The sequence below is a fragment of the Anser anser genome (genome assembly GCF_964211835.1).
Source record: "Anser anser genome assembly, chromosome: 18".
NCBI classification, from domain to species: domain Eukaryota; kingdom Metazoa; phylum Chordata; class Aves; order Anseriformes; family Anatidae; genus Anser; species Anser anser.
Genome location: NC_139739.1, coordinates 576808 through 604530, shown reverse-complemented (window position 1 = coordinate 604530; position 27723 = coordinate 576808). Strand labels below are relative to the sequence as shown.

The following is a 27723-nucleotide window of genomic DNA, read 5'->3' as shown; positions in this document are numbered from 1 at the left end:
GGCAGCTCCTAGAGTAAACAAGTGGAAGCCTAGAAATTACAACGTCCCATCACAGTTCATTGAACTCTCCTGACATGTACGTGCTACCATTTAGAGGCCAGTGAATCCATCAGGAGCTCTGAATTATTTTCTTGAGCCTCAACTGATAACAAAACAGAAAGCCACCCTGTCCTTCCCCCATTCACAATGCCTGTAGACACTTTCTTCATGACTCATTTTGAGGAGTTACGCATAAAATACTTGGCAAATACTGCATTTGTAAGAAAGGAGATTCTCTTCTCTAAACCCATAAAATACTTGCCAGTCAAGAAAGACTGCCATTCAAAAGACAGACATTTATGAGCCCTAAAGCTAACCTGGGTGAATACTTCACAGGTACCAGAGCACTCTCAACCACTTTGGGCAAGCTATCTTTCACATAAAGTTTGATCTTCCCTATTGCCCAGTGACTCTGAGGGACACGGCTCCACACCTGGTGCAAGGACTGGACAGGTTCAGCTAAGAAACAGAAATATGTACACGCTGCTCAGTGGCAGGTGTCAGAAAAGGCCATCAAACCACTTTTGTTCATCTCAGAAAGTTTTTAATGGCTTAAATCCCCCCTCTGATCCCCATCCATTAAATTTACATTTGAACCTAGTTTTAGGACAACAGGTTACAAACAACTCCGATCTTCACTCCAAAGGACGGCAGCTTTTTCAGCCATGCCTCTACCTCTGTATTCAGTATGCACCTGGAAAGGGGAACTCCACAGTAGGAGTGAATATTGGCTGACTGATTCCATGTTTTCTCTACTGTTGGCGTACGTCACTCACTTGCACTAACTAAATGCTTTGAGCCTATTTTCACCAACAGTAACAACCCACACACCCATGACGAGTAAGGAAATGCTGGTTTTTGCATCCAGTATTTTCAAATTTATTTCACATGCACGCAAATTATCACATGGCAGCTTTATGCACAACTCCAGACCATGTGAAATCCATCTCTTGACAGCCAAAATGCATGAGCAAATAAAAGGTTTTGCATAAAACCTTGAGTGAGAAATTTCTGTCTGCACAAAAGTCAACCGGAATTGTTAAATACACACTCAATTAACTAAACCCAGTTCCTGGACATTGTTTAGTATCATTTCAGGACAGACCAAAATTGAAATAAACTCTACTTACACATTCTGCATTAAATTGCCACCTTGACATTTAACAAGGAACTAAGCCGATTAATGGTGACTAATGCCTGCAGTTTCCATGCACTGGATTACCTCCCAGACCTGCCCTCTCCAGGAGGCACAGCTCAACTGTCCACCACCAGTCAAAGCACCTGGGAGCTCACTGTCGGTCACAGAAAAGCTCTGAACTGTCATCAGGTGGTGACCCAACCTGTGGCCTGTAACCAGGTTGTACAGACCTGTGAGTTGTTTTCCCCCCATTATGACAGAACTTATTAATGCATGTTAAATAACAGAAAATGTCTCTGAGTTTGGTCTGAGCTTCACTCCGCTGGCTGCACCATCTAACTTGAACCTTAGCCAGGGGATGGTAACTGAAAGAACAATATTTACTTTAACAGTCAACTCATTCAATAATCAGTGGTATCGTTTTCGTAAGTTTTGCTGAAGCTCATTTCTTCTTGAGGACATACAGGTCAAAAGTACTAATATTACCTTCAGCCCAATATGAGTTTCAACAGACAGAACAGGCTTCCAAAAATAGCATTAAAATGCCCACACACAGAGGCAAGGAAAGTGGGTGTATTAATGGAGTTTGTAAAGGCAATGAATAGATGGTGATTATGCACGGAGTGAAACAGAGGAAGAAACATGTAAATTCCAGCTTTCTCTCATCAGATTTGTGCAAGAGCTTCTACATAATTGCTGGGAGAAAGAAATAGAAATGACAACACTAAGTAGGATATTTAAGCCCTGCAAATTATACATGGAAATCTCTATTTTCCTTAAATGAAGTGAAAACAAAATGAAAGAGGAAGATTCCCTTCAAAGAACTTTGTTTGTGGTCGCTTAGTCTCAGGATGCAAATTAAATGAGTACTTGTTAGCCTAGTGAGGGGAAAAAAAAAAAGGAATTTGTCTCTGAAATATTATCAATCTCTTGTGAGGAGAAGGCTTAGATACAGTTGGATGAAGCCTTTTACGTATGTAGTCATTTTGTTCCCAAAGAAATCAACAGAAGTAATATTCTCATATCCCAAAGTCAGATCTGCATCCAGCTTGGCTGCCAGGGCAGGGGTATCTAGAGTCCTCCAGCTGCTACAAGAGGTTCATCCTTCAGTTCCTTCCACCTTCTCCCCAGTTTTGCCTGCAGCTCCTGGAACTGCCTCTGCCATATCTATAATTCACAATTACGAGAGACCATAATACAAAACTGCCACAGGCAAAGTCAATCGCTCCCAGGGGCCTCACACATCTGAGGCTCTTGCACACGAAGAAATGGTGATAATGTACATTAACGCTCTGGGTTAAACCACACGAGCTCAAGGATATTTGTGAAAATACAACTGTAGTTTACCAAAGGCTTACAGTAAGCAAGAAGAAACAGCATCCAGGATCTTTATCTATTTCATCCCGTTTATTTATAGCGTCACCTTGAAATACATCTCATTCCTCTTTAGGACACCTCCAGCTGCAGCTTGTTGGTTTTGGAAGTAGTGGCTTATAAGAGAAGGCCTTGGGAAACAGCTTCCCTAAAATCAAAAGGAGTTCAAGCACTTTCACCGCTGAGTAAGAATAAAACAGGACCAGAGACCAAAGAACAAAGCCTAAGTCTCACCCTAAGAATCTGCAGAGACACACATCAGAGATGGAAGCCACCCAGCCCACCCTGTGCCAATGAACACAGAAGGCACAGATGTACCACTCCAAAAACAATCGTTTTCAAATTGTGATTTGCAAATTCCTAGTAATTTGTGGACATTTTCTAAATAGTCTAAGAAAAGTAACTCAAAAAAAAAAAAAAAAAGAAGACGTCAGAAAGCCTGAGTTTGTTCAACAAGATTCAAAAGTTTTCTACAACAGAAAAATCTCAAATTCTGGTATATCCAACGTTTGATTTTGGCTGCAAAAAGAGATGTAAATGTTGTTGCCAAATAATGGATTTAGTGTATTCAGAAATATTCCATAAAGCAGCAGAAAGATATGTTGATTCAGCTGGAGGTCATAAACCTGATGGAGGACGAAGGTTTGTTTGAACAGCATTTTTTTTTAAAGTAAATCTATCTGGAGAAAAAATAAAACAAAAAATCATCAGATAAAAGAAATACACGGCCATGTGAAAGAGAAATGGCAGTGAGGGAAATTCACCTTAAAAAACACAACACAAAGAAACCTGGCTTTCTTAGGGAAGCCTATAAGTGTCACTATTAGGATAAGAAAAACATGAGCTCATCTTTTTCTTCCAATTGTCCCTCACTGTGGAGAGTCTTCATGACATTCTCAGAATAGAAACAAATCAGGAGCAAACAGCTGTTCAAGGAACAAAGTCATGGATAGACAGACTTTCACTGCTTCAACTAAAAGTTAACTTTAAAGTTTCAAAAGCCAGTAAATCAACAAAATGGGCCAGTACAACACAATATGGACAGTCTCATCTTCAAACCTAAAGCCACAAGTATGGGCCCACGTTTACTTTCTAGCCATATACTCATGTGATCTATGACCCCCAACAATTTCAATGTCACTGGAAAATGAAACAATAACACACAATTAGCTTTCCACTTTATGCTAGCAGTTGTGAAGCCTCTGCTTTATAGCAGTTAGGGACAAGAACCCCAGAAGTGCCAACCTCCATTTATAAATGTGCAGAAACTGCAGGGAAAGGGTGCAGGACTCAGTAGCACCAAACCACGGGAGTGGTGATACATCAAAGCATAAACGTGTTTCTGCATATCTTACTGTGAGGGGGAGTCTATATAGGAGTAGCAAATGGGAAACTGAAGTTCATTTGTGCCCCGTATGCAACTCCAGCTATTTGTTAAAACTGCTCATAATATGGATTTAGATTTGGATAAATCTTGGTCTTACCTTGGCCATGCCTACAAACATTCAGCACTAAGATGGAAACAAAAGCTGGTTTCTAGATGACACTTTTACAACAGCCTATCAAGCAGGGCAGTAAGATGTTGAATTGTTCAATTTAAGTGAAGATTTGTACACAGGATCCCTGAATTTTTTTAACACCTCTCACAGGGGCTAATCTAGAATCTAACATCACAGTGACAAACAGATATCCCGACATTTAGGAGTAATATATTAGCTGAACAGCGCTTTCTTTTACAACATTTATTACAGAAGCACAGACACTAGAAGGGAGGGTCCCAGCTTTTTCCTTGATCACCCAGCCTCCAGAAGAAAAATCTACAGACTCAGTAAAGCTCTTTCCTCAAGGCTCAGCCGAGCAGCACGACTTTACATTAACTAAGTTAGCAGAGAACCGGTGGAGGAAAGTAAGTTTAAAGCAAATACAGTATGCAAATAGCATGAAGTGACATGAACACAGAATGCTTCTGCACAAGTACACGTAGGGAAAGCAGCATCTATTTCACCCACTGCTGAGCTGTGGACTTGCAAAGGCACAGAACAAATGGTGAAAGAGAAAACAGAAACATCCCTGCAGCCCGATATGCTCTAGGCCTGGCAGGGAGCCATTCAGAGATGAATGCTAGCACAAATGGCTTCATTCTTCCAGACACAAATGATAACATTACTTAACTCACATAAGTTAAAACAAAGAAATTTGTGGTGGACTATTCATCACCCCTATAAAAAGTGGTTATGTAGCACAGAATAATCTCGTGGGTGCATGCTAATTAGACAACAGCAAGTAACTTGCCCATGCACAAGGTCTCCAAGAAGTTTAAAGCTTACAGACACCTTCATAAGATCAGAAACAAAGCAGCTAGACCAAGACCCCTGTGTGAAAAGACTTTGTTCACAAATGCAACTCCAGCACTCATCAGGGATGACTGTCCCTTCACGCCCTCCTGCACATCCTGCTCCCCGTATAAAGGTCCATTTGTTCAATATGTGCAAGTTCTAAAGGAACAACGTTGCTATGGAAATAAAGACAAATATGAAGAAGCTACTATCCAATGTGTAAGGGCTACCTCCAGTCTTTACCTGTAACTGTCTCAAACAGGGCACTGTTTGCACTTTGTTGCTGTCAAACCAGGCAAGACTTAGATTTTAAGAACCCCAGTTCACTACTGTAATACAAATGCCGGGAAGACAACAAACAAACAAAAATCTCCACCCTCAGCTGACTCACGTTTCATTTGCACAGGCAGGGTGAGATGCAGGTAGTGCCACGTGAGTCACCCAACCAAAACCCCCATCAAACTCCAGCTGTCACTTCTCCACCAGCCAGGGCTGTTGCACACTTAGCACGCTGCACAACATGTATCTTAAAGCATGTGGGATACTAGGTTAACTGGTCCAACGTCAGAACTGGTTATTCTGAAGACAAGAGCATTTAGAATCTTTTTTAGACACCTTCTGAGTGGCAACCTCCGAGTCATGCCTCTACTCAAAAAGGTATCTTCAAAAAGAAGTATCGCGCTCTTTGTGGATGAATGCTTTGTTTTCTGGAAAATACGCTGAGAAACAGGTATCCATAACAGCACTGCAATAAATTATTCTATCCTCCTTCCTTCTCAGGTTTGTATCCATGCAGCCTCATCTTCCAGATGCACAGCTGCCAAGACAGATGAAATTTTAGGCCTGCTCGTCTTAGATAAGAGGGTGAATGAAATGAAAGCAATAGCACCCACCACCAATTAAACTACAACGATATACGCATGACAGAGACTGAAACCAATTTCTTAACATACCCATCTTCACTCGTATTCTTCAGGCACAGCAAGGCAGCTGTGCTGCAAAGAGTTAATCTTGCCTGGAACATATCTCAGATTTCTCAGAAAGTCAAAGACTGCAGCTGAAGCTGGGCTGACTGCTCCCCTGCCTGCCTGCAGCCTGACCCCTGACATTTCCACTCTGCTTCTCACTGGCACAGAAAACTTAACCATACACAAACAAACAGGTTGGGAGGACAGATAAATGGAAGACGGGAGGAGGAGAAAGGAAAGATTTCTCAGATTTCTTTTAATAGCTGTGATTAAATAATAGCAGCCACCACCAGACATGGGTGATGGGCTGGTGTTTATCAGTAAAACCCTGAAGTCTACTGGCAAGACATCTCTGTTTAATTAATCCTGAAAGGGTCCCTTCCCCCTTCTTCTTCCTAGGGAGGTTTTGAGGATCCATACGTTTAAAGATACAGCGAGTTCTTTTTAGCTCTTTCCTTACAAAACACAAGGCAAGAGAGCTCCTGCTCAAAAAAACATCTAGGATTTACTAACACTACAGCAAGCAATTCTATCAAATGAAATCAAATAGGCAAACCTTAACAGAGGTTATCTTTTGATTTAGTTGTATTTAACACTTTGAAAAAATATACACATTAAGTAGTGCATTTGGACAATACCATACTGTAAGTGCACATGCACACAGCGATCAGATACCGGCCTCTAGGCACTGCCCGGGCTTTGGGTCTGCCGCCATTTCTGTAGAAGAACCACTTCCCAAGGGACGAAGCTGTTCGCGGCTTGATGCAGCTCTACCAATCCCATTTTCATCCAGTTTTCCCACTACCCTGTGCCATCAACATCACTCAGTGATGGAAGCACTCTTGCATACACACAGACCAAAATGATTTCACCCACGCAAGGCTGAAACGCGGAACCCGAACTATTGCCCGTGTGCTTTCACTTTGTTCTGGAAGGCTTGGGAAGTCCTTCCAGAGAGCCCTGCCTTTCAGAAGTCCCCTGCCCTCTGATTTTATCGTGAACGTCACACCCAGCAGGGCACCACAGCTTAAGGCGCCAGGCTGAACAAGCGGCGCGTCTCCGCACCAGCCCCTGCCCTGTGGATGGGAGCGCGGCTCCCAGTGCCCTGCCCTCCCGGAGACCTGCAACATGCCCAGTCACAGCCTAGAGGTAACCTCGTGTCCCCAGGGAAAGGGGCAGACCACCAGCACACCCCACGCAGAACAGAAAACAGCTTCTGGTGGCAGCAGCCTCAGCGAGTGCTTGCCCTGCTTCGAACAAGCCCTCCATGGAGAGCAGAGAAGGCAGGGTCTAGCGGCAGAGCACCGGGCCCCGAGGCCAGATAGACACCTTGAAAGCAAGCAAGCAAACAAGCCAACCGGCCTCAAAGTCACTGGAGCGGCATAGCTGGAGCCATGCCTCCACCACTCCCACACGGCAGACAGCGGAGAGCAGCGATGCTGAACAGCAGAGCTGCCGAGAGAATGGTGTTACCACACAGCACCAGCCCACTCCCCTTTCCAAACGTTTTTTAATTTTCACATGTATTTTTAAAAGTTGGCCACGATCATTCATCCTCTCCTCTTTCCCTTTTTCTCAGTAAGCACAAAAATGAGCATTAATGCCTTTTCAATCACTTATCTCCTCCCATTTTCTTTTCCAACATTAGTTTTCTAAGGCTTTTCCAGCTTCAGAGAATAGCAGTACACAAAATAGAAAAAAATCATTTCGCACATCCATTTAGTAACAGAATGAGCATTATGTGGTTTTCTAAACCCACTTTTTCATTCTCTTATTTTCCTAAACTTTTATAAATCTAAATAAACTGGTGGTAGAATTACTGAGAATTTTGTGTGGTGTAAATCATCAAAACAGCAAATGAAAATGAGGAAGAAAAATCTGAAATGATTTCTCATGCAAAGGAAAAAAGGAGAGTCGAAGAAAGGGCTATTTTGAAAGTGCACGTTCAAATTGTAAAAGGAAGCTATATATCACATAGGATTTTGATGAAAATCACAGGAAAATATAAAATCAAAACCCATTATTTTCTTGACTATCTACATTCTTAAATACCTTATATACATAGTCTCTTTAAAAAAAAAAAAAAGTAGCACTGGGATTGAGGATGAACTGTGATGAACTGAAAAATGTCTTTCTATCAAAAAAAATCATTATACAACGACGAGAGACAATCCAGTATATAATCAAAGACAGAATCCTGACATGTTCAAAGAGAAAATTATTTTAACAGCAGTGTCTTGGAAGATGAGAAGTGTTTTTGTTGTTGTTGTTTCTATTTAAAAAGCAAGCAAACAAACAATGGCCATTAAGATTTTTACTGTAACAACTAATGCTTAAATGTACAACTTATTATGCAGTGTGTGTGCCAGGTACAATTAGCACCAACAGAGGAAAAAAAAAAGTGATAAATAAGAAATTCATACCTAAAGTGGAATCAAGCAGAGTTCCTTCAACGGTTAACCGTTCACAGAAGGGTAGCAAACACTTCACTGGCAGGCACTTTTGTCCTACAGCACCAAAACTGGCCAACAGGAGTCTGGGGGCAGCCGGTAGTTTGGCTAGTTCTATTTCTTTTTCCTTCTAAGACTCCAACGTCCTAAAAATAAAATGGCTGCACAAGACCTAGACACTCAGGCTCAGTAGTAATTTTTTTTCACCTCAAGAGCAGGGGGAGTAGTGCGGCACAGTGATGTTTAGTGAATGGCAGATAATCAAGGCTCTGCATTTGCATGTGCTTTTGCCCCACAGCAAAACAAGGACTCGGAATTCATCAGGATTCCAGAGCTCCTCTGTATAATAATAAAAAATAGCGCTCGGTGTAACACTATACATTTTCAAGTACAACAAATGAGAAAGCAGAGTAACTATTCAGAAATATTTGTTGTCAAGAGTTATTTTGAGCAATCTTTTTTTGGGGGGGGGGGGGTTTACATTTAATTTTACACAAAAACTCAAGAACCAATCTTCTATTAATACAAAACTGGTGAGTTACAAATAACTACACTGAAATATTTAAATTTTCAACATTGCTTCCAGAGAATTGTGTATTTGGTTGTAAAAACCATGATTTAAAATCTTCACTGAACTACCATGATTCACAAAAAGTGAATTACAAAAGGGAAGTTTTATGACTGAATAAATAGCTATTATGTAACCCATATAATAAAAAGTATAGTATTTTTTTCATCTTTGACTGGAAGGCTATCGGAAAACTACTGTAAGTAGTCAAAGACTCACTGACTATAAACACTCCTTTTAAAAACAGAATTTGTATTAAGCGCAGTGTTCGGAGCAAGAGTCAGAAAGGGAACAAAACAATACGAGGTCACTTCAGTAACGTAGCAACACAAATTGAAAGTTGCAAATGCTTCCAATTTGGAGTGCACAAACTGATAAATACTTGTTAAGGAAGCTCGAGAATACATTTTGAACAACGTGCTCCAGAGTTTTGTGATCCATTTCCCAGCAATCCACAAGTCGGGAGGGGGAAGGAGGAACCTACTGAAGCAGGTTGTTTCCGTGCAAACTCTATGCACAAAACATAGGGCAATGTAACGATGTCACAACCTTCCTCAGGTGGCAAAGAGTAAGTCTGAATGAATACAAGACTGTTAGCAGACGGAGTGAGGAACTTCTTTGCCCCTGCAGCATGCGCAAATTTACTTCCCATCGACTTTAAAAAAGGCATATGGTTTTGAATAAAGCACTGCTGTCCACCCATAAATAAATACATAAATAAATAAACAAAAAAATAAACTCAAAGTTTGTCAAAGCACTAGCTGCCTCTGCATCAAAACCGCATCCTACCATTCTTTTGTCTGAAATGCAGTAGGTGGTGATGGGGCATATTTTGACCTCTTGGACACTAGACTGACTTACCCTGGTGACAAATGCTTCAGATCATTTTCAAGACTGTTTACTTTGCAGTTCCAGCCTGACTTTCAAAACAAACTAACAAATATGGACTCACACAAACACTGTTTTCTTCTTTGATTGTGTTTACTTAACATTTAAGTCAACACCAGTATTTTCACTGACTGCAGTTACACAGGAGCAGGCCCTATAAACACAAGCAGGGAAGAAAAATTGAGGAAAAAAAAAGCCATTAAAATCTCAATACAGGATGCCTGCAATAGTCCAGCTAGATTTTGGTTTCAACTAAGGTGTCCAAAATTACATTTTCAAGCAGTATTATGGACAAGTGCTCTACAGTGGCTTTACAAGATGTTTCCTTATGTTTTTCCCGTATTTCACATTTTGGAGGATATCCCAAGCAAAAAGTCCCTCCAAGAGCAGTTTGTCATAAGCAGTTTGTGTTGTTGTCAAAGTACATTTTTATTTTGAACATGGGGGTTTTCAGGTATATCAACTCTATCCATGTCTTCATCACTACAAGCATTGTTTATACCTAGGAACTACTTTACTAATACTATGAGAACACCAAACAGTTTATTTAATAAAAGCATTTTTCCCACTGCAACTCAGCAATGAAAAGCTGCTTGAAGCAGGCATCTTTCTGTCAGTCCTATTCCTACAATAAAGGTTGTTCCCGCCATTATATTAAAAACTCTTAAAAAGGAAACAGTTTAAAAGCATGAACATATGCTTTGGTTTTCTATCTCTTGAGACTGGCTGTTTATGACATTACTGCATACTGGCTGGGAAGTCTGCTATACCCCAAATGCACTTGCTTGTCTTACGAATACCTGCATCAATGGAAGAATCGCCGCTACTCACTCATATCAGAGAGCTGCTCCTTCTAATCCAAGGAAAAGCTGTCAGAAGGAAGAAAAAATACCTTGGCTTTCACATGTGCAAGCTAATGACCCATGACTGCATGAAGCCAGAGTCAGTGACAGCAATACATCGGGGCCTGTTCGTGATATAATTGCTCTAAAAAGAAAACAGCACGGAAATGCTAACACCGCAGATGGAAAGAAATTACTGTCACCTGAAATTAGCTACGTGCTTACACCTCCACGCTGTGTGAAATCTCCAGCCCCCGTGTCCCGCTGAGACCAGTTCCCACGACTGTCCCGCCACCATCGGGGCAGGCTGCACGCGGGACAGCCCCGCAAGCACCCGCCTAGTGCTGCCACTAGGCACCCCTCCCTCTCGTCTGCCGCGTTAGGCAGTTACCTGCTTTTTAGAGAGAACGCTTGTATTAAAATCATGGATGCAAAGAAAACACCGTGTTTTTGCAGAACATTAATTTGTGCTGTTAGGTAACAATGCACTCCAGCACACCGCCTCTGCTTTAGGGGTGCTGCAGTGATGGAGCATTTCCCAACAGAGACCACCAAGCAGAATCCAACCTTCGGTTTGGGTAGTCCTCTCTTTTGCAGTACTTCTTGCAAAAATGACTTGGAAGCAACACATTATTATCACCACTGCTTCACGGACGCAGGCCGAGTAACAGCCAGCAAAAGACAAGTGGCACACGCATCGCTCAATCAAAAGCACGAATCGAGATGCGGGTAAGGAATGCCCCGTAACTTGCACCCTGTGAAGGGAAGGGAGAGACAAATTGTGATACTGTCTGAAACACACCTGTGAACCTGCTGGGTATTTTCCAGAAAGTTCCAACAGAGTCTATAATAGTCTTTTCAGCGAGATTTAAGTGTGGGGGGGGGAAGGGGAGGAGAGAGAGAGAGAAGCACTGAGAATTAAAGACAGATCAATTTTGCTCTAAAATTTTAAATGAAACACTCCTGTTTCGGAAAGAATTTCATTAAGGTGAAAATATAATATAGAAGTACCCATTTAGAAAGAATGTGCTATTAATTCTTAGCAGTGTGTGTGAAAGGGAAAATTGCATTTTTATCTAAATGGTTTTTTTTGCTGCATAACCCATTTACAGTATTCTTTTACAGCTCAGTAATGGGAACTTTTCACTTTTCTATTTGGGCCAGACCACTGCGGAAAGCAGGAGTGGTCTTCAAAAACATTTAAAATACAACTCCCTAAAGCAGGTTCCAAGAGAAGCTCCACAAAAAGGAGGGAAAAGGCAAGTAAAATACACGTTAAAAGATGGTAGCAAAAGGAGAGCGAAAAAAAAACCTTAATGATGTAAGCCGTGTTTTAGACAGGGAGAGGAAAAAGGCTGTAGTTTAGGTATTTTTTTCTAAGGAACAAGAGAAGGCTTGGTCTTTCTCTTCTTCCATGCATGAATCACAAACAGCTCCTCTTCAATGTAGCAGAGTCCCAAACATACGCAAAGAGTAAAATGGTGCTGTGTGATCGCTTTGAAAAACTGCACAGGAATATTCTGAGTTATACTATTTACTAGTACATACAATGGAAAAAAAAAAAAAGGAAATGAAAATATTTTTATCATCATAAACAAATGCTCACTTCTCACTATAAATAGTTCCATACAATTTCAAATTGGGTATAATCTAAACACTAATTTCAAGCAATTGACACTAGGATCCAAATTTGCCTGACACATTGCCATCAGGCAAAAAGAATAAACCCAAGGAAAAGTGAAAGCAGACTCGAACTGACTGGACAATGTTTGACTAGGCTTGCCTCATCTGGTACAATTAAGGGTGAACATTAAATCTGAAATTTAAAAAACTTTTACCATCAAGTATCTCAAACTCAAGTCAGCACAAAACAAAATAGCATACTGGCCTTGTGTTTAATAAACAAACTGATTCTGCAAATAATGTATCAGATAATACAAATAATGTAACGAAGTTAAAGTTGTATATTTTCTAGTTGTTCTTCATTTGATATTCTTCACCTCATTTTTTCCCGTGTTGACTTTTTTAAGCTTATTTCTGAAAATTAGTATAACAAATAATTTTATCCTTCAAAACAGGTATATAAAAGTGAAACAGTTATGGAAATACAACTGGACAATGAATAGCTTTTATTCCCTTTACCTAGCCATACTTCTCACTGCAAAGCAGTAATTACAGGAATCTACTTCTGTTTTAAGCTTTACAGTAAGCAATTTCCAAATTTAAGGCCAACAACCAACCCTTCATTATGCTTAATAGGTAGACATAAAAATGTAATTATATCACAATCTCTCAATGTATGTTTTTCCAGCTCTTGAAGTTCATACTTGTCTGATTCAAGGAAGAGACTTTTTAATCTACTTTTGAATCACTCAGGAATACAGGAGAATTTGGATAATTACTTGGAATAAAACTTCATTGGTTTGTTTAAAAAACAAACAAACAAACAAACGACGTTTTAAAAGCAAAAGTCTGTCAGCCCATAAAAACAAGATTCACAGTACTATACCTGCAGCAAGAAATTCAGGCTGCACTTTGACGAGCCCTTATCAGAGAGTTTTGACCACAGACTACAACAAACCTTCCCTACAGTCCAGAAAAACGGTGTATCTAGAAGCAGCAAATTAATTTCTTCATTTTTCCTACGTACCTCTGTTAAAGTAAGAAAAATCAGGAATTCAGTATATTAACTTGCTTAATCTACAGAACGAATGACTTTATCATATAACATGTAGTACTATTTTGCATGCAGAGTTTAAAGGTTAACCAAATAACTGTGGTTACTGCCGAGTTCACCACAGATTTTCATGTGACAATAGCCACAGTCTCCTAGCGCTGTTTTTGAGCCATCTGAATTCACATCCATTTTGCAGACAGCTACAATGAATTAAAAAAGATGGTATAAAACATCCCATTGACTGAAAATGATAAAAAAGAACCAGAATGAAAAAGTCACTTGCTAGCCACCCTCTCTCTCTCTCTTTCTCTCTCTCTCTCCCTCCCTCCCCCTCTCCCTTCTTCCTAACTCAAAATTGCTAATATGAGATTTTAATTGTACTTGACAAAGTCCTACTTTTCCCTCTGCCTCTAAAACTTAAGCACTTGTATAGAGAGCAACCGGAGTTGGGATACTAGCTTTTTCTCCTAGCATAAAAAGAACAGCATGTATCTATATTTAGAAAAGGGAACTACAGTATCCAACATAAAAAATAAAAAATAATAATAAAAAAAAATGAAAATGTACTGATTTTATCTTCAAAAAAGCACTTGTACTTTTGGTTTGTTTAAATCAAGAATGTGCTGCAAGTGTTTGACCCTATATCCAGCAACCATAAAATCTGTTCAATCATAAAATACCAGCTGCTTTGCACTTTGAATGATAACACTATTTTTTGAAGTGTTGCAGAATTATTGTTTCATAGATTGTGGCAATTTTCATTATGATTACTGTGGAATTCCTTTGGGAGTGAGGTGGGGGTAGAATACAAACAATAGGCACATTTCTATTATTTCCCTGCTTTTAAAATACTATTTGGTCTGGAAATGGGCTATTCTTCAGATTGCGCAAAAAAAAAAAAAAAGATCAGTGCATCATTCTGGAACGAATAAAAATTAGTAAAACAAATGAGTCAGATCAAAAACACCTATAACATTAAATGTAAAAAGTCATCCAGCTGCCTTGCACATCTAAGAGATGTCCTTTTTTTAGCAGTATGACATCAGGACAACTACAGGTTTATACCACAAGAAACGAGGTGATGCCGTACTGCCATTATTTACAAGCTAGTGCAAGTCATCGAAGCACATGTGTTGGCAGGGGGGAAGATCTTCCTCTTCCCTCCTCCCAGAAGAGAGAGGAGAAAAGAAACACCCATGATTCTTCTATCCCTAGGTTTCTGGAGGAGGTGAAAACTCACATCATGTCAGTTTCTTTTTCCTGTTGCTCAGACCGAGAAATGTATTTAGGTTATTACATTCACACGCCGTGTCAGAAGATCCATAGTTGCCGCCTCCCTTTTTTCCAGGGGAGAAGAAATACCCCACCGAGGAGGGCAGCACCGCTGTGCCCTTCCCACCGCCGAACGCGACAGAGAAGGCAAGTGACCCAGCGCTCAGCCCACCAAGCGGGACAAGGTGCTCCCCGCTCCGCTTCCTGAGGCACGCTGCTTCTGCACACCCTGCGAGGGCAGCAGCGGCCCGCTGCGCGCCGCCCTGGCCCCGCGGCCCACCCAGCACCGCCACCTGCCCCACGGCGCCTCCCCCTCTGCGGCCGCGCAGGGGCACCGGGCGCTGGCCAGCACCCGCTGCGCAGCACCACATTTCATCTGGCTTGGGCTGCAAAGCTTGAGCCGGGGGAATGTCTCCTGGGCTTCTGAAGTACGGCATAAAGCTCCGTGTCAGTTTACGGCGCGATACATATGATCTTAAATAATAAAAATAATAATAGAGTGGGACCTCGATATATACTCCACTGTGATCTAAATCAAACAAATACCCAAGCATCCATAAGTGCAATGGTAATGACTTGACCAACTGTGCCATCTAGCCAAGAGACAGGAATACTCACACAGACTCTCTCCGCCTGCTTTAACCTCACAGACAATCGAGAGCGTCACCTCCAGCAGCGGCTGGGAGGGAACGCGGACGCAGGGTCCCTGGGGACGCAGCCCTTGCTGGCACGCATTTGCATTTCTGTTTTTTAGATATCATCCGCTGTCATCGCGTGCTTTTTATGAGTTCTCTTATTATCCAAGACCAAAAGGCTTTAAAATGCCATGATAGGGAAAGATTATATATATTCTAAAAAAAGGGGAGGGGGCAGATTTCTCTAGGAAGGAGATCCTAAAATTCGGACCGGATAATAATCTTAGTCCAGCCTCCATTTCCTATGCTAATAAATCAATTTATATCTTCATAGCAAAACGGCCTCAGGGTATTTACAAAATATAAATAAATTTTAAAAAAGTTGTGCCATTCTTTTTAACCTGCATTTTGGGAGGTTGAGGAGGAAGGAAGGATAGAACCATTTCCAGGTTTTTTTCCATGTACCTGCTTCACACTGCAAATTAAAATTTTCAATTTTAAATTAGGAGTATATTCTTAATTAGGGTATGAAGTGTTTTAAGATTTTCCTCACTTTACAAATGGCTGCTTTTTCAATTAACTATGCTTCCTCAGCCTCAGGATGATCTTTCTATTAGCAATACAAATGCTTTCTAGTATTTTGTGAATACTAATTCACAAAATTAATTAAATGCAGACTTAACTCTAAGAAATATATTTTACCACAAAAACAAACAAACAAAAAAAACCCACACACTTTCACAACTGCTGACTGATTAAAGGTTTTTCTGTGATCAAGAATGTCAAGTCCTAAAGGCCCAGCAGTCAGAATTCAAGCTAAGAGAGTTAAAAGAAAAAAAATAAAAAGGCAGCAACTCAGTTTCCTCATCTCATCTTTTAAAGGCTCCACACAGAAAAAGATATATCCAAAAGGTCAGGCAAACCAGCCACTAGAGAAAGGCTGTAGCACAGTCTCTAATACAACATTCTGCAGCGAGGAACTAGCAGAGCTCTTCAGAGCTCACACGTGTTGTTTCCGTGTTTACTCGCAAATAAATTGTATTTATTTTAATGTAAAAATCTATCAATGCAGCACTTAAACATAACCAGATTTCTGCTTATCAAAACAAAAAAAAGCTTCTTCAGACAAACCTCAAAAGCTAATAAAAAATTAGACAGCGCAATGTCATGCACTGCATTTTTATGCTAAAATACCAAACAGACACAAATAGACTGCTAAAATTTAAAACAAACACACATGACTTATGCAACTAAAGACACACAGGACAAGTTAAGCATGTAGACAAGAAATGGTTCATTTTCGGGAGCTACCAGATAGCAATGCATGCACATCAGGGAACGAAATCCTAAGATATAATGAACAGTTACTATATAATTGAGGCCAGACGAAACTTTGTAAACTCATATTTAAAAATGGCTGGCAGGGGTCAGAGCCAGCTGAAAGGGATACATTCTAGATTTGTCTTGAAACACACCAGCCCAAAACACAAGGCTGCTGAACACAAACACTTGTGCTGCTATAGAAAAATAAATAAGGGGGGAAAGCTACTAGACAAAAAGGTAACTACAATATTTTTTGCATCAGTATATAGACAGAAAGTACAACACTTTATAGAGAGTACATTTCTGGATCATCAAGTCATACAACTAATTACATCAACTAAGGAAAATGCATTCCCCACATACATATGCTTTTGTCATTTGCAAGGAGATGAGCTGTATATGACGGCTGAGAGGAAAGCGCTGGGGGAGAGGCCAGAAGAAGGGGCGTTGAGGAGGGGAGCTGCAAAGCGGTGTCACCTAGGATGTTCTCTTTGAAGTATTAAGAAAGTCAGCTTGTAAAAATTAATGGATTAGACATCCAGCTGTTCAATTCTCTGCTTTAAATTTAAAAAGTATTTGACTTGGAAACATTGGCACATAATCCATAAGATATATTTAAATTTGTAAAATAATAATAATAAATCTTTGCATTAAAAAAGGTCACTAATAATTAGTAATGTTTTAACTGCATCAACAAAAATGTGTTTTGCAAAGGAAAAGCAGCTAACTGCAAAGAATATTGGTATTTTTACATAAGCCAGTCACATTAACACCATGTGCAAATTGGGTCTATCTACGAAATAGAGAAAAATACAGTTTACATTTTAAAAGCTGAAAATTCTAACCAAGATGAAGAAAGACAGGGTGGACCTTGAATTCCTGGGAGATTACACAGCTTCACCTATTTAATTTCTAGAAGGTGCCCTGCTCTGTGTCCCTTGCCCAAAAACTTGATGATGAGGAAGTGGAGAAGAAAGCCATGTCCTAAATATACTCATAAACGGAAGCTCTCTCTTAAGAACAGCGCTCAAATAAATGAAACGAGTAATTCTATATACCTAAAAAAACCCACCTCCATCTTAAAAACATCCCACAAAATAAAAGCATACATTTACAGATGCAAATTTTGTTATTTTCAAGGGCTTCAGATTTTTCAATGGAGGAGAAAGAAAAAGGAATACTTTGACAGAAAGCTTGCTACTGGCTGGAGCAGAGGCCTGCTATAGATACGTATTTTGAGTCTGAAATTAATTATCTATGCCTTTTGCACATGAAGCACTCCAGCCTGAAACATGGTAAGAACGATATATTTTATCCTAATAACAAAAAAGGGAAGAATCCCACTAAACACAATTTAACTGGTCACTTTTGATATTCTATGTCTGTGCTAGCAATTACGTAATTAAACTGTTCCTGATATTTGGTAAATTTGGTATGAAAAAAAAAAACACATATATTGGGCCACCTGAAGATTCATTTTAGAGCTGGATTCACTCTTTCTGTGGATACTCTACTCACATTTAAAAGAAATACACAAGAAACCTGAGACTAAAAATGTACAGTAATTTGTCTAGTACTAAAATTTTATATGGCCACATAAAGACATAATGCCATACCAAAACCTCATACTGAACGTTGCAGAAGAAGGGAGTCAACTGTTACAAATAAAGGCAGTCTATATAATTTTAGGTTAGACTGTTTAATGTCTTATCATTTGCTCTATATAAGTAACAACAAACTGTATTTGCAGGTATTGACTATTAATAAATTTTATGCATTTATGTAAAATTATTTATGGTTTTATAGCACAGCGTTGCACTAGATCATTGTTAAAAAAGCAGCTATCTCATGTTAAAAATGAAGAGCAGACACTAAGCAATACATCATAGATCAGAATAAATCTATGCTCTGACCTATGCTCACAGATACATATGAAGTCTAATCCATCTCTTTTTTCATCATAGGTAAAGAACTAAAACATACACACACACTAATTTCAAGAAATATATCCCCCAAATGTCATGCACACTCTCACACTTAGCATGTACAAAATATCCCCGTTAAAACTAATTTCACAACAAAACATACCATCATAAAATAGCAGACTTGGTTAAAGGAAAGTATCACGGTGCAAACCAAATTTGTGATGTGCATTAATTCAAATACAGCTAGACAATCCAGAGACGGATAGACGGATGTAAAGGCAAATAGAGTGGCTACGGTATTAACTGAAATCACAATAAATTCACACACCTTCTGCCTTAAATATTTTAATGCATTATAGCAGCAATAGCAAGTAATACTGAAAACTCTACCCTTGCCTTCTCTAATATTTGCCAGAAAAGTCTACAAGTACAGTGCTGCAAAATATTTATTAAAAAAATGTTTCTAAACAGGACCATTTTCTTGTAAGAAAATATTAAAAATTATAGTTTGTCAAAGTAGACATTAGAGTACTACTGTCACCCAAATGAAACCAGATCAATCAGAGGCAACCTTTCATTTTTTTTAATAGATCAGAAGAGTTTAAAAGAACATATTAAACCCAAACCTAATGCACAATGAAATCTTTTCTACAATATGCAATGGGAGTATTTTTTCCTCATAAGTTTGCCTGCTAATCCAGATCATTTATTAAAGATGTGTATTTCATATCTGTGGAATATATCGCATAACTTCTTGGCAAAGGTAATAGCATTTTTTTCACTAACAGTTAAAATTCCTGGTGTACGTTTAAACAGCTCTTTAAAGCAAACAAAGCATCATCAGGAATCACAGATTCATCGCTGCAACGTGCACTGAGCTTAGTCAATGAACTCATTTCCAACAGTCCTTACTATGGTATAATTCCGTTTAAATCGTATATTGCTTGAAACGATATTTAAGTGTTTGAAATACCTCACAAGAGGTCCGACAAACTCAGTCCCAGTAAACAAACCTACTTCCTTCGTAAAACCTCTCAAAGAATTTAGCTGTATTTAAAATAAAAGCACACAACAGAACATACTAGGAAAAGAAAGAAAACAAAGGCTCATAGCTGCATCTGGACCAAATTTGTCTTTTGTTAATATATTTGGTATTAATTTACAAATGTTACATCCTGCTTCTTCAACAGTTTTGGCCTGCTGGCTCATTTAAATGGTAGGTTCGGTATTATGATGAAATATTTACAAAAACTCAAGGATAATATCTAAAATATGCTGCACCACACTTGCACATCGGCACAGACAGAGTAGTGCAACGGCCACAGGATATCTGACTATATTCTTATTTTTTCCAATCAACCTGCTTGGTTCTAGGTTACATTTTAATGTCTTCACCTGACACATGCAGTATGGGACCTTCAAAATTTCAATTAAAGACTAAAGCCGAAAGCCCAGTAGAACCTAATTACTGGGTTCCTGGAGAATACTAATCAACATGTCACTGAAGGAAAATTGTTCTGGTTCAGTCAAACCAGGCAGAGCAGAAACCCATTACACTAGTGCTAGGTTTTTATGTGAATTTGATCCCGTTACTCTTTGTTAGTTAGAGCTACGGTATTGGAAGTCAACATGACCTCTCTACACTAAATATTGTCACTTTTCACTTCTAGCTCTAGCTGCATGGCAGAGGAAAGGAAGATATTTTATAATGCATTTTTGGTGAAAAACAAACAAACAGCCTCTTCCCACAGTACATGTTAGTACGAAATACTATATATCAGAGAAAATTCCTTATTGAAAACTGCATTTCAGTGAAAAGCGATGACCGGTCACCATTAGGTTAAATTCAGAAGAAAAATGCAGACATATACACCAAACTCGCTAAAGGCTATTATTAAATAAGTGTATACATACTACACAGGCACCTACAGCACAGGTGTCTGAAATACTGTTATCTGTTGTCATCTACCTTTAAAACTCAGACAGACTGTTAGGTATTAGCAAATCATTTTAATACCACTATGAGTATGAAAAAGAGATGAGTTATAAGGAATGTGAACAGTTATTAAAGCAACTCGAACAAGTTGTTTCCATCAGTAATCCAGGCATTAATGGAATATTCAAAATGTTCCTGGTTTTGCTGGGTTCTAGAGAGCTTGTTAATTACAAAAATATCCCTCCAAGAGCTGCAGTAGAACAGAGCCTTAAACCCCTCTCACACACGCACTCCACTCCTACAGAGAAGAGCAGCAAGAAGGCGGCACGCTGAATTCAGCGCTCTGCCACGGTAAAACTTGGTCATTCACACCGGTCTGAGCCTTTCTTCCACCCCTCCCTGAGCCCACAGAGGAATCAACACGCACCACAACAGCCTCATACTATGAATAAATTACAGAACATTTTCTCTCCCATCACAGTAGGTCTAATGAAATAGCCCACCAACAACGCATGTGTGTTGGTTAGGGAAGTTAGGTCTAACAACTAATTTCACTCTTAATAATATTACACAGCATTACAAAATGTGTGCCACGGTAAACACTCCTCCAATGTAGTACTAAGCACATTTAGTAACCGCTTGGAACTTGGAAGAGTGCTGTCTGAAACCTGCGTATTCATCCTACCTGTGTACAACAGGGAACTGCTCGACAAAATACCATCGATGCAAATCTCAGTTGACTAGAATGGTTTAAAATCTCAATCACTAGAAAAATAAAGCCCTTTTCTTGAACACAGTTTCAAACACTCAAGTGTATGGTAATGTAAAGTCAAATTATTTCTACTAACCAAAGAGAATGGCCTGTTTTATCTCACCTATTGTATCTTTATCACTTCCAACAACAGTTATGGTAAATTCTCTACTGGTGTATATGAATTTCCTCATCCAAAGTACCAGTCCATTCAAATCCTTCAAGTGACTCAAGTGTAAAACAAAATGAGTGCCTCTATCCATTGTTGTAAAACTGGTTCGTTATTTTGTGCTTACTCTCTGAAATACTAAAACATATCCTTATATAGGAACACTGATTAAACGGTTTTCCTTCCAAGTGATGAACTGTTTTAACAGCAACATTGTGGTTATCGCGACCAGAAAGCAATTACTTATTTCACTAGATGTTACTAAGAATAGTGATGATCAAAGTGAACGTAGGAGTGCTGTTAAAGAAGGCAACACTCCATATGACACAGATACATGAAATATACATAATTCTAAGCCAAATTACACTTTTAATAAAAGCACAGACTATTCATTGTTTTGTTAGGATTGTTCGGATTTTTTTCTTTTTTTATTCCATGAAATTAAGATCTATGGAATAAGCTGCTCTTTTAAAATCTATTTTTAAGTGTAGCACAGTGTGTAAATGTTCATATCTGTATATATGCATATTATGTGCATGTGTGTGTCTGAGAGGGAGGGTGTATGCATGACAGAGGGAGGGGTGTGTGTGTGTGTGTGTGAGTTGTGAGAGAATGTATATATGTGTTCGAGTCTGCCAAGGTAGAACTGACAGGAACTGTGATTTGTGCTAACTAGCTATTGATCCAGTCAGATCTAGATGTTGTGTACAAGAAACAATAAAAGAGAAGGGGCCAGGAAGGATGCTGTGTGCAACTCCATTTAAAAATGGAAAAGAAAGGCCCCAAACAAACCAATTTATGTCCTTGCCTGGGTGAAGCATGGAGAATGCTGATGGGCTTCCTACAGTCTGCTGTGCATGCTAAACACTCCCGCTTCAAATGAGAGTCTCCTGAGCTGGGCATTAAACATGAACAAAGAGACAAACAGTGGGGGCTAGGATTCACGCTTCAGAAAGCCAAAGCTGGAAAGCCAACCAGAACTAGGAGTAGGAAATTGATGAGTTTTCAAACCACCTCAGCTCCCTTTTGATTTTCCTAACACCTTTCTTAGTGAAATTACTAAGCACATTATACTAAAAAAAGTCAGTCTGTAAGACTAGGCATAATGAAAATAATTCCCAGCTACACAAGTAGTACCAAACAACAACTTTCCTAGGCTCACATAGTGAGTTTATACTGCGTAAATTATGCACGTGTACTTATAGCGCATCAAGAAATCACCTGTGTGCATTCACACAGCAGGTAAATGCATGTGCATCTATTATATTATGCAGTATATATTATGCATTATATTATATAGTCAGGCGGCTTAAAAAAAATATGTATTTGATAAGATAAGATAGAAACCAATTGAATCCATAATTATCTTTAGCCTAAAAAGCTTTTATAATAGAGGGTTTTCCATTAATGTATTTTTTTCAGAGCTTCGAGAATTACGATGCCCTCTGGACATGGGGAAGGATCAAAACTGACAACTAGTGTCGAAATTAAGCATATGTCAACTATGCAAGTTTTATATCAGACCCAGAAGCTTATTTTAAATTTCCTTTTTAATAACAAAATAAATGCCAAGAGCCTTTTAGTTTAATATCACACTGCTACCAGGCTTTTAACACATGCAGGAAAATACCTGAAACCGGCAGGAGAACACCACTAACAAATACATGCTTTCACAGCTTAGGAAGACTTCTCTAACAGTTTGGAGGAAATGACTGGAAAGGACGGAAGGCACAGGGCTCTGCAGGGAGCCCTCTCCTCAGCACCCCACGCCAAGCAGCATGACAGGGCGCTGCCGTGAGCCCCTCTCCTCAGCACCCTGCACCCCAGAGTGTGGTCGGAGCTCTGCCATGAGCCCCTCTCCCCAGGACCCCCGGGGCCCCTGGGCATGCCAGGCAGCCGGTGGGGACAGAGCTGGCAGCAGAGGACACCGCGCTCAGGGCCGTCACCCGAGGGGCGGCCAGTCCCACCACGCTCAGCGCCGGCCGGTCCCCACAGGGCAGCAGGCGCTTTGTCCCCTCCATCAGCCACCCCCAGCACAACTATCCGGCAGCCTTGGTGCCAGAAAGTGCCCAGCACCTGCCCTGGCTCCCGCAAGGGGCAGAGTGGGTCTGGGGCCAGTGCATGCTCCGTGTCCAGGGACCAGAGCCCCACCACCTCCCCTGCCCTGAGAGCAGCCCAGGGTCTCCCCCCACGGGAACCCGCGCAGGGCAACAGATACCTTCTTTGCTGGGGTTCGGGGGCTTGGGCTTCTCCCACGGCACCATGGGCTTGTCCTCCTCCTGCCCCTCCATCAGAGCCTTCTCGCCAGGCAGGTACCAGGTGGAGTTGTGCTCCGCCATCAGGGAGTCCAGGTCAATGGTGCTCATGGCACCCTTAACGCCCTCTGAGCAACAACTGCTCAGGTCACTGTCCCCATTCTGCCCTGCGCACTCCCCCTTTTTGCTCTTCAGCCCCAAGGGCTGGTCTTCCGAGATGCTGAACTGCTGCCGCTGGAGCTGGATCTGCGCCTGCAGGATCTCCAGAGGGTGGATCTCATCCTGGGCTGAGGTGCTCGTGGGGGTCCGCACCTGCTCCATGCCCGGTGTGCCAGGGTGGGCGCCCGCTGTGGTGCTGAGCCCATAGCTGTCAGGGGTCGAGGTAGATGTATTGAGGAGGCCGAGGGCCAGGGGCTTCTGTCCGTTGAGAAGTGCATGCTCCCCACGGGGCAGCTTGGGCGAGCCGCCTAGCAGCGGGCTGCGGGTGGGCTTGGAGACGGTGTTGTCGGAGCTGGAGGACACCTCGTCCTCGTTGCCGTAGCTGGTGCTGACCTCGTCAGGAAAGTCCACGTGCGGGGAGCTGCCGTCCGACTTGGTCACGCTCTGGATACCGCTGTCCAGCGACGACATGAGGTCGGGCTGCTCCCCCAGCAGAAGATCGCCACCCTTGCCCCAGGAGGGTGAGGTCAGGGGCTTGTCATGCGGGGTGCCCCCTCCACGCTCCGTGCCTGCAGCCCCTGGCGGGGCCCCCGCAGCTGGCGGCGCCGGCTGCCCAGGGCTGACGCCAGCCCCGCTGCCCTCCGTGGCCGAGAACTTCTCGAAGAAGGTGCCGGGGCTGACGTGCCCACTGTCCCGTTTCCGGCGGCCCCGCCCCCGCCCGCCGCCCGCCTTCCCCTCGCCGCTGGCCGCCGGCTCCAGCGCGTAGCCGGGCGAGAGGCTGCTCTCGGCAGGCAGCAGCGGGGCAGCACCTGCCGCCTTGCCCGCGCTGCTCCCGCCTGCCGGCGGTCCTGCTGGGAAGTAGTCCGGGGCAGCTGACGGCGGCGGGTCAGGCTCAGCCTGGCTGAGCTTGCGCTTGGCCTCAGCCGGGCTCTTCTTGTTGAAGGTGACGTTGAGGTTGGGGGCGCCCAGGCTGGCGATCATGTTCTGACAGGCGGTGGAGAGGGCGGCCAGGCAGCTCTGCCCGAAGACGTTGTCCTTGCTGGCCGGCTTGCTGAAGGAGCCCAGCGAGAGGGCACCCAGCTTGCTGGCAGCAGGCCGCGGCGGCGGCGGCGGGGGGAACTCAGGTGGGGGTGGCGGATAGGCACCCGGCGAGGCGCTGAGGGTGGGCGCAGCGCCGTGCGCCGCTGGCTGCCGCGCGGCTGCCCCAAAGGGGAAGCCTGGCTGTGCGGCAAAGTCGGCAGGGCCACGTCGCTCAGCAGGGGCATTGGGTAGCGACACACCACCACCCGGCGACTGCAGCTGCGAGAGGCCGCCCATGGCAGGCGCGAAGGGCGGGTGGACACCAGGTGAGGGCAGGGCCTGCGCTGGCCCCTCGCCTGCCATCCGCAGCGGCTCTTGCAGCCCCAGCCCGCCAGCGCCCGGTCGGAAGAGCACAGCCGCGCCGCCCGGCTGCAGGCCCAGCTCATGGGGGGCCGCTTCGGCCGGCAGCCCTGGCGCTGCCATGCGCCGCGGGAGCAGCTCCCCGGGTGGCGGCGGCCCCGCAAACCAGGCGCTGTCAGGGGCCAGGTGCGGCGCCGGCGGGTCAAAGCCACGGCCGCTGCTGGCCTCGCGCTCGAAGGCCGGCGGGGGCAGGCCGCTGGGCGGGCCCACCTCACTGTGGTGCCCCAGCTGCTGCAGGCTGGGTGGCCGCAGGCGCTGCTGGCTGCGCGAGGCCATCTGCTTCATCACCAGGGCTGCGTTCTGGCGCTGCGCCAGCGCCGGGTGCTCGGGGCCACCGTGTGGCAGTGGCCCCCCAAAGGCCTCTGGCGCCGGCGGGGTGAACTCGCCCGGCAGGCCGGGGTAGGCCGACGGGGAGAGGTGGCTCTCCATGGCGGGGCCGTGCATGCTGCCGCCCCAGGAGGCGCAGCGCTCGACGCCGGGGTTGCTGGGGAAGTCGAACCGCGGCCTCTTGGCGACGCTCACGTAGGGGGCATCGAAGTGCTGCAGTCTTTGATTTGGTGGCTGTTGTGGAGGAGGGTGCTGCATATTAAACACGGGGTCGGTGTAGGGATGCATATTCCTGTTCTCCAGTCTGTGAATAGGGTATTCAAACTGTGCATGCTGGTTCTGCATTATTGGCCCATTGTCCTGCAAGTTGGGGTTGGGAGCATTGGCTTCTGTTTGCTGTTGCCTAGGGATGGCTGGCGGGCAGGAGTTCTGTCTGGCCAGCAAGCCCGGCGGCTGCTGCGGCTGCGGCGGCTGCTGCTGCTGCTGCTGCATCAACGGGTGCCTGGTGCTGGCCCCCGGCTCCAGGCTGGCGGACATCTTCCGCGCCCCCCCAAAGCGCTCGAAGAAGACGCCGTGCTGCTGCGGCGGGTGCGCCTTGGCCACGGCCATGCCCGGTGCCCGGGGCAGGGAGGGTGTCCCCGGGTAGCTGCCGCCCGCCGGCACCTGCCGCCCGCCTCCGTAGTGCGGCAGCTGCCCCTCGGGCTCCGACGGCGAGAAGACGGGCAGCTCGAAGTGCCCGGCGGGGCCGTCGCCGGGGTAATTGTATTCCAGAGAGTCCACGCCGCCCTGCGCGGGGAGCCGCCGCTGCTCCAGGCCGTGGGGCTCGGAGGAGCCGGCCGCCGGCAGCCCGTGGAAGGAGGCGGCGCGGTTCGGGGACTGGTCGAGGGGCAGGCAGGGCGCCGGCACGGCGTGGCTGGAGGCGCCGGCGCTGTGGTGCTGGAAGTCGGGCAGGTTCCCGGGGCGCTGCTGTCCGAAGCCCTCGGCGCCCTGGCTCTCGGCCATGTGCTCGTAGCCGTCGGCGAACGCCGTCTGCCCGCCCAGCGCGCCGCTGTAGCCCAGGAGCCGGCCGCCGTGCACGCAGGAGGCGCCGGGGTCGGGCCCGAAGTTGCCGCCGAAGTGCGGGTGGTGCTGGTGGGGGTGGTGGGCGCCGCCGTGGCCGCCGTGCGGCTGCTGCCCGCCGAAGAAGCCGTGCACCGGCGGCTGCATGCCGCCGCCGTGCAGCTCGGCGGGGCCGCGGCCCGGGAAGCCGTACGCGTCGCCGGCCAGGCTCATGTTCATGCCCAGGAGGGGCGGCTCGCCCAGCGCGCCCAGGGCCGGGTCCACCGCCGCCGCCGCCGCCGGGCCGCCGCCGGGGAAGGCCGGCGCCTTGAAGTGCGCGCTCATGCTCAGTCCGGGCTGGCCGAAGCCCCGCTCCCCCTGCCCGGCGCTCCGGCTGCTCATCTGCGGCTCGAACTGCTCCAGCCCGAACATCCTGCGCGGCTCAGAAGGGCATGGCCGCCCGCGCGGCTCCGCCGTCCCGCTGCCCTCCGCACCGGCCGCCGCGGCTCGGCGGCCCCGCTCACATCGTGCCGCGCCGCCGCGCCGCCGGCACCGGCACCGGCCGCCCGCCCGCGCTCACCCCCGGCGGCTCGCCGCTCGCTGCCGCCCGGCGCCGGCCGCGCTGCGCTGCCCGAGAGCCGACGGGGCGGCGCGCCGCCGCTCATAGGCTCCGGCGCCCGGCAGCTGCGCGCCGCATCGCCGGCCCGCCGGGCGCTCGCCGCTCGCTGCCCGCGGCCGGCGGCTCGCAGGGCTCCGGCGGCGGCGGGGCGGCGGGGCCGGGGCCGGGGCTGCGGGCGGGCGCTGGGAGGGCTCCGCGGCGCTCCCCTCGCGCGCGCTCCCCCGCTCTCAGCCGGCGCTGGCGGAGCAGCAACAAGTTTTGCATTTCAGCGATGAATTTCAGCCATCGGGGCTGCGCCAATGAGCGCCGCGCGGCCCGGGGCGGGGCTCGCCGTTAAGGTGGCTCCGCCGAGCGCCCGGCCCCGCGCCCCGCCCGCCCCCTCGGCGCGCTCCGGCCGCTGCCCCGGGCCGGCGCCGCCGCTGCTCCCGCGGCGCGGGGGGACGCGGGCGGCCGGGGGAGCCCGCGCGGAGCCGCCGGGGCCCGGCCCGGCCCGGCCGAGCCGGCGGAGTCCCGGAGCGCGGTCGGGGAAGCGCGGCGGGGAGCGGGGCGCGGAGGCCGGAACCGGGCGGCGGGGTTCGGGGTCTGCGCCGCTCG

The 27723-nt window shown here is 45.2% G+C and overlaps 1 protein-coding gene across 26 annotated transcripts in view; it reads right to left on the bottom strand.

Moving 5' to 3' along the window:
• Positions 1–27350, bottom strand: part of MN1 (MN1 proto-oncogene, transcriptional regulator) — a 181025-nt gene extending 153675 nt beyond the window's left edge. For 22 of the 26 annotated variants that reach the window (XR_014573411.1, XR_014573412.1, XR_014573413.1 and 19 more), the window contains exon 1: positions 23510–27349. Coding sequence is in view for 1 of the 26 variants with exons in the window: in XM_083803275.1 (XP_083659401.1) it covers positions 23510–26942 (3433 nt within the window). In the remaining 25 variants the exon portion in view is untranslated. Of the gene's footprint in view, positions 1–23509 lie in introns of all 26 variants that reach the window. The other 4 variants (XR_014573408.1, XR_014573409.1, XR_014573410.1 and 1 more) reach the window with 2 other exon arrangements.
• Positions 27351–27723: the final 373 nt, after the last annotated feature.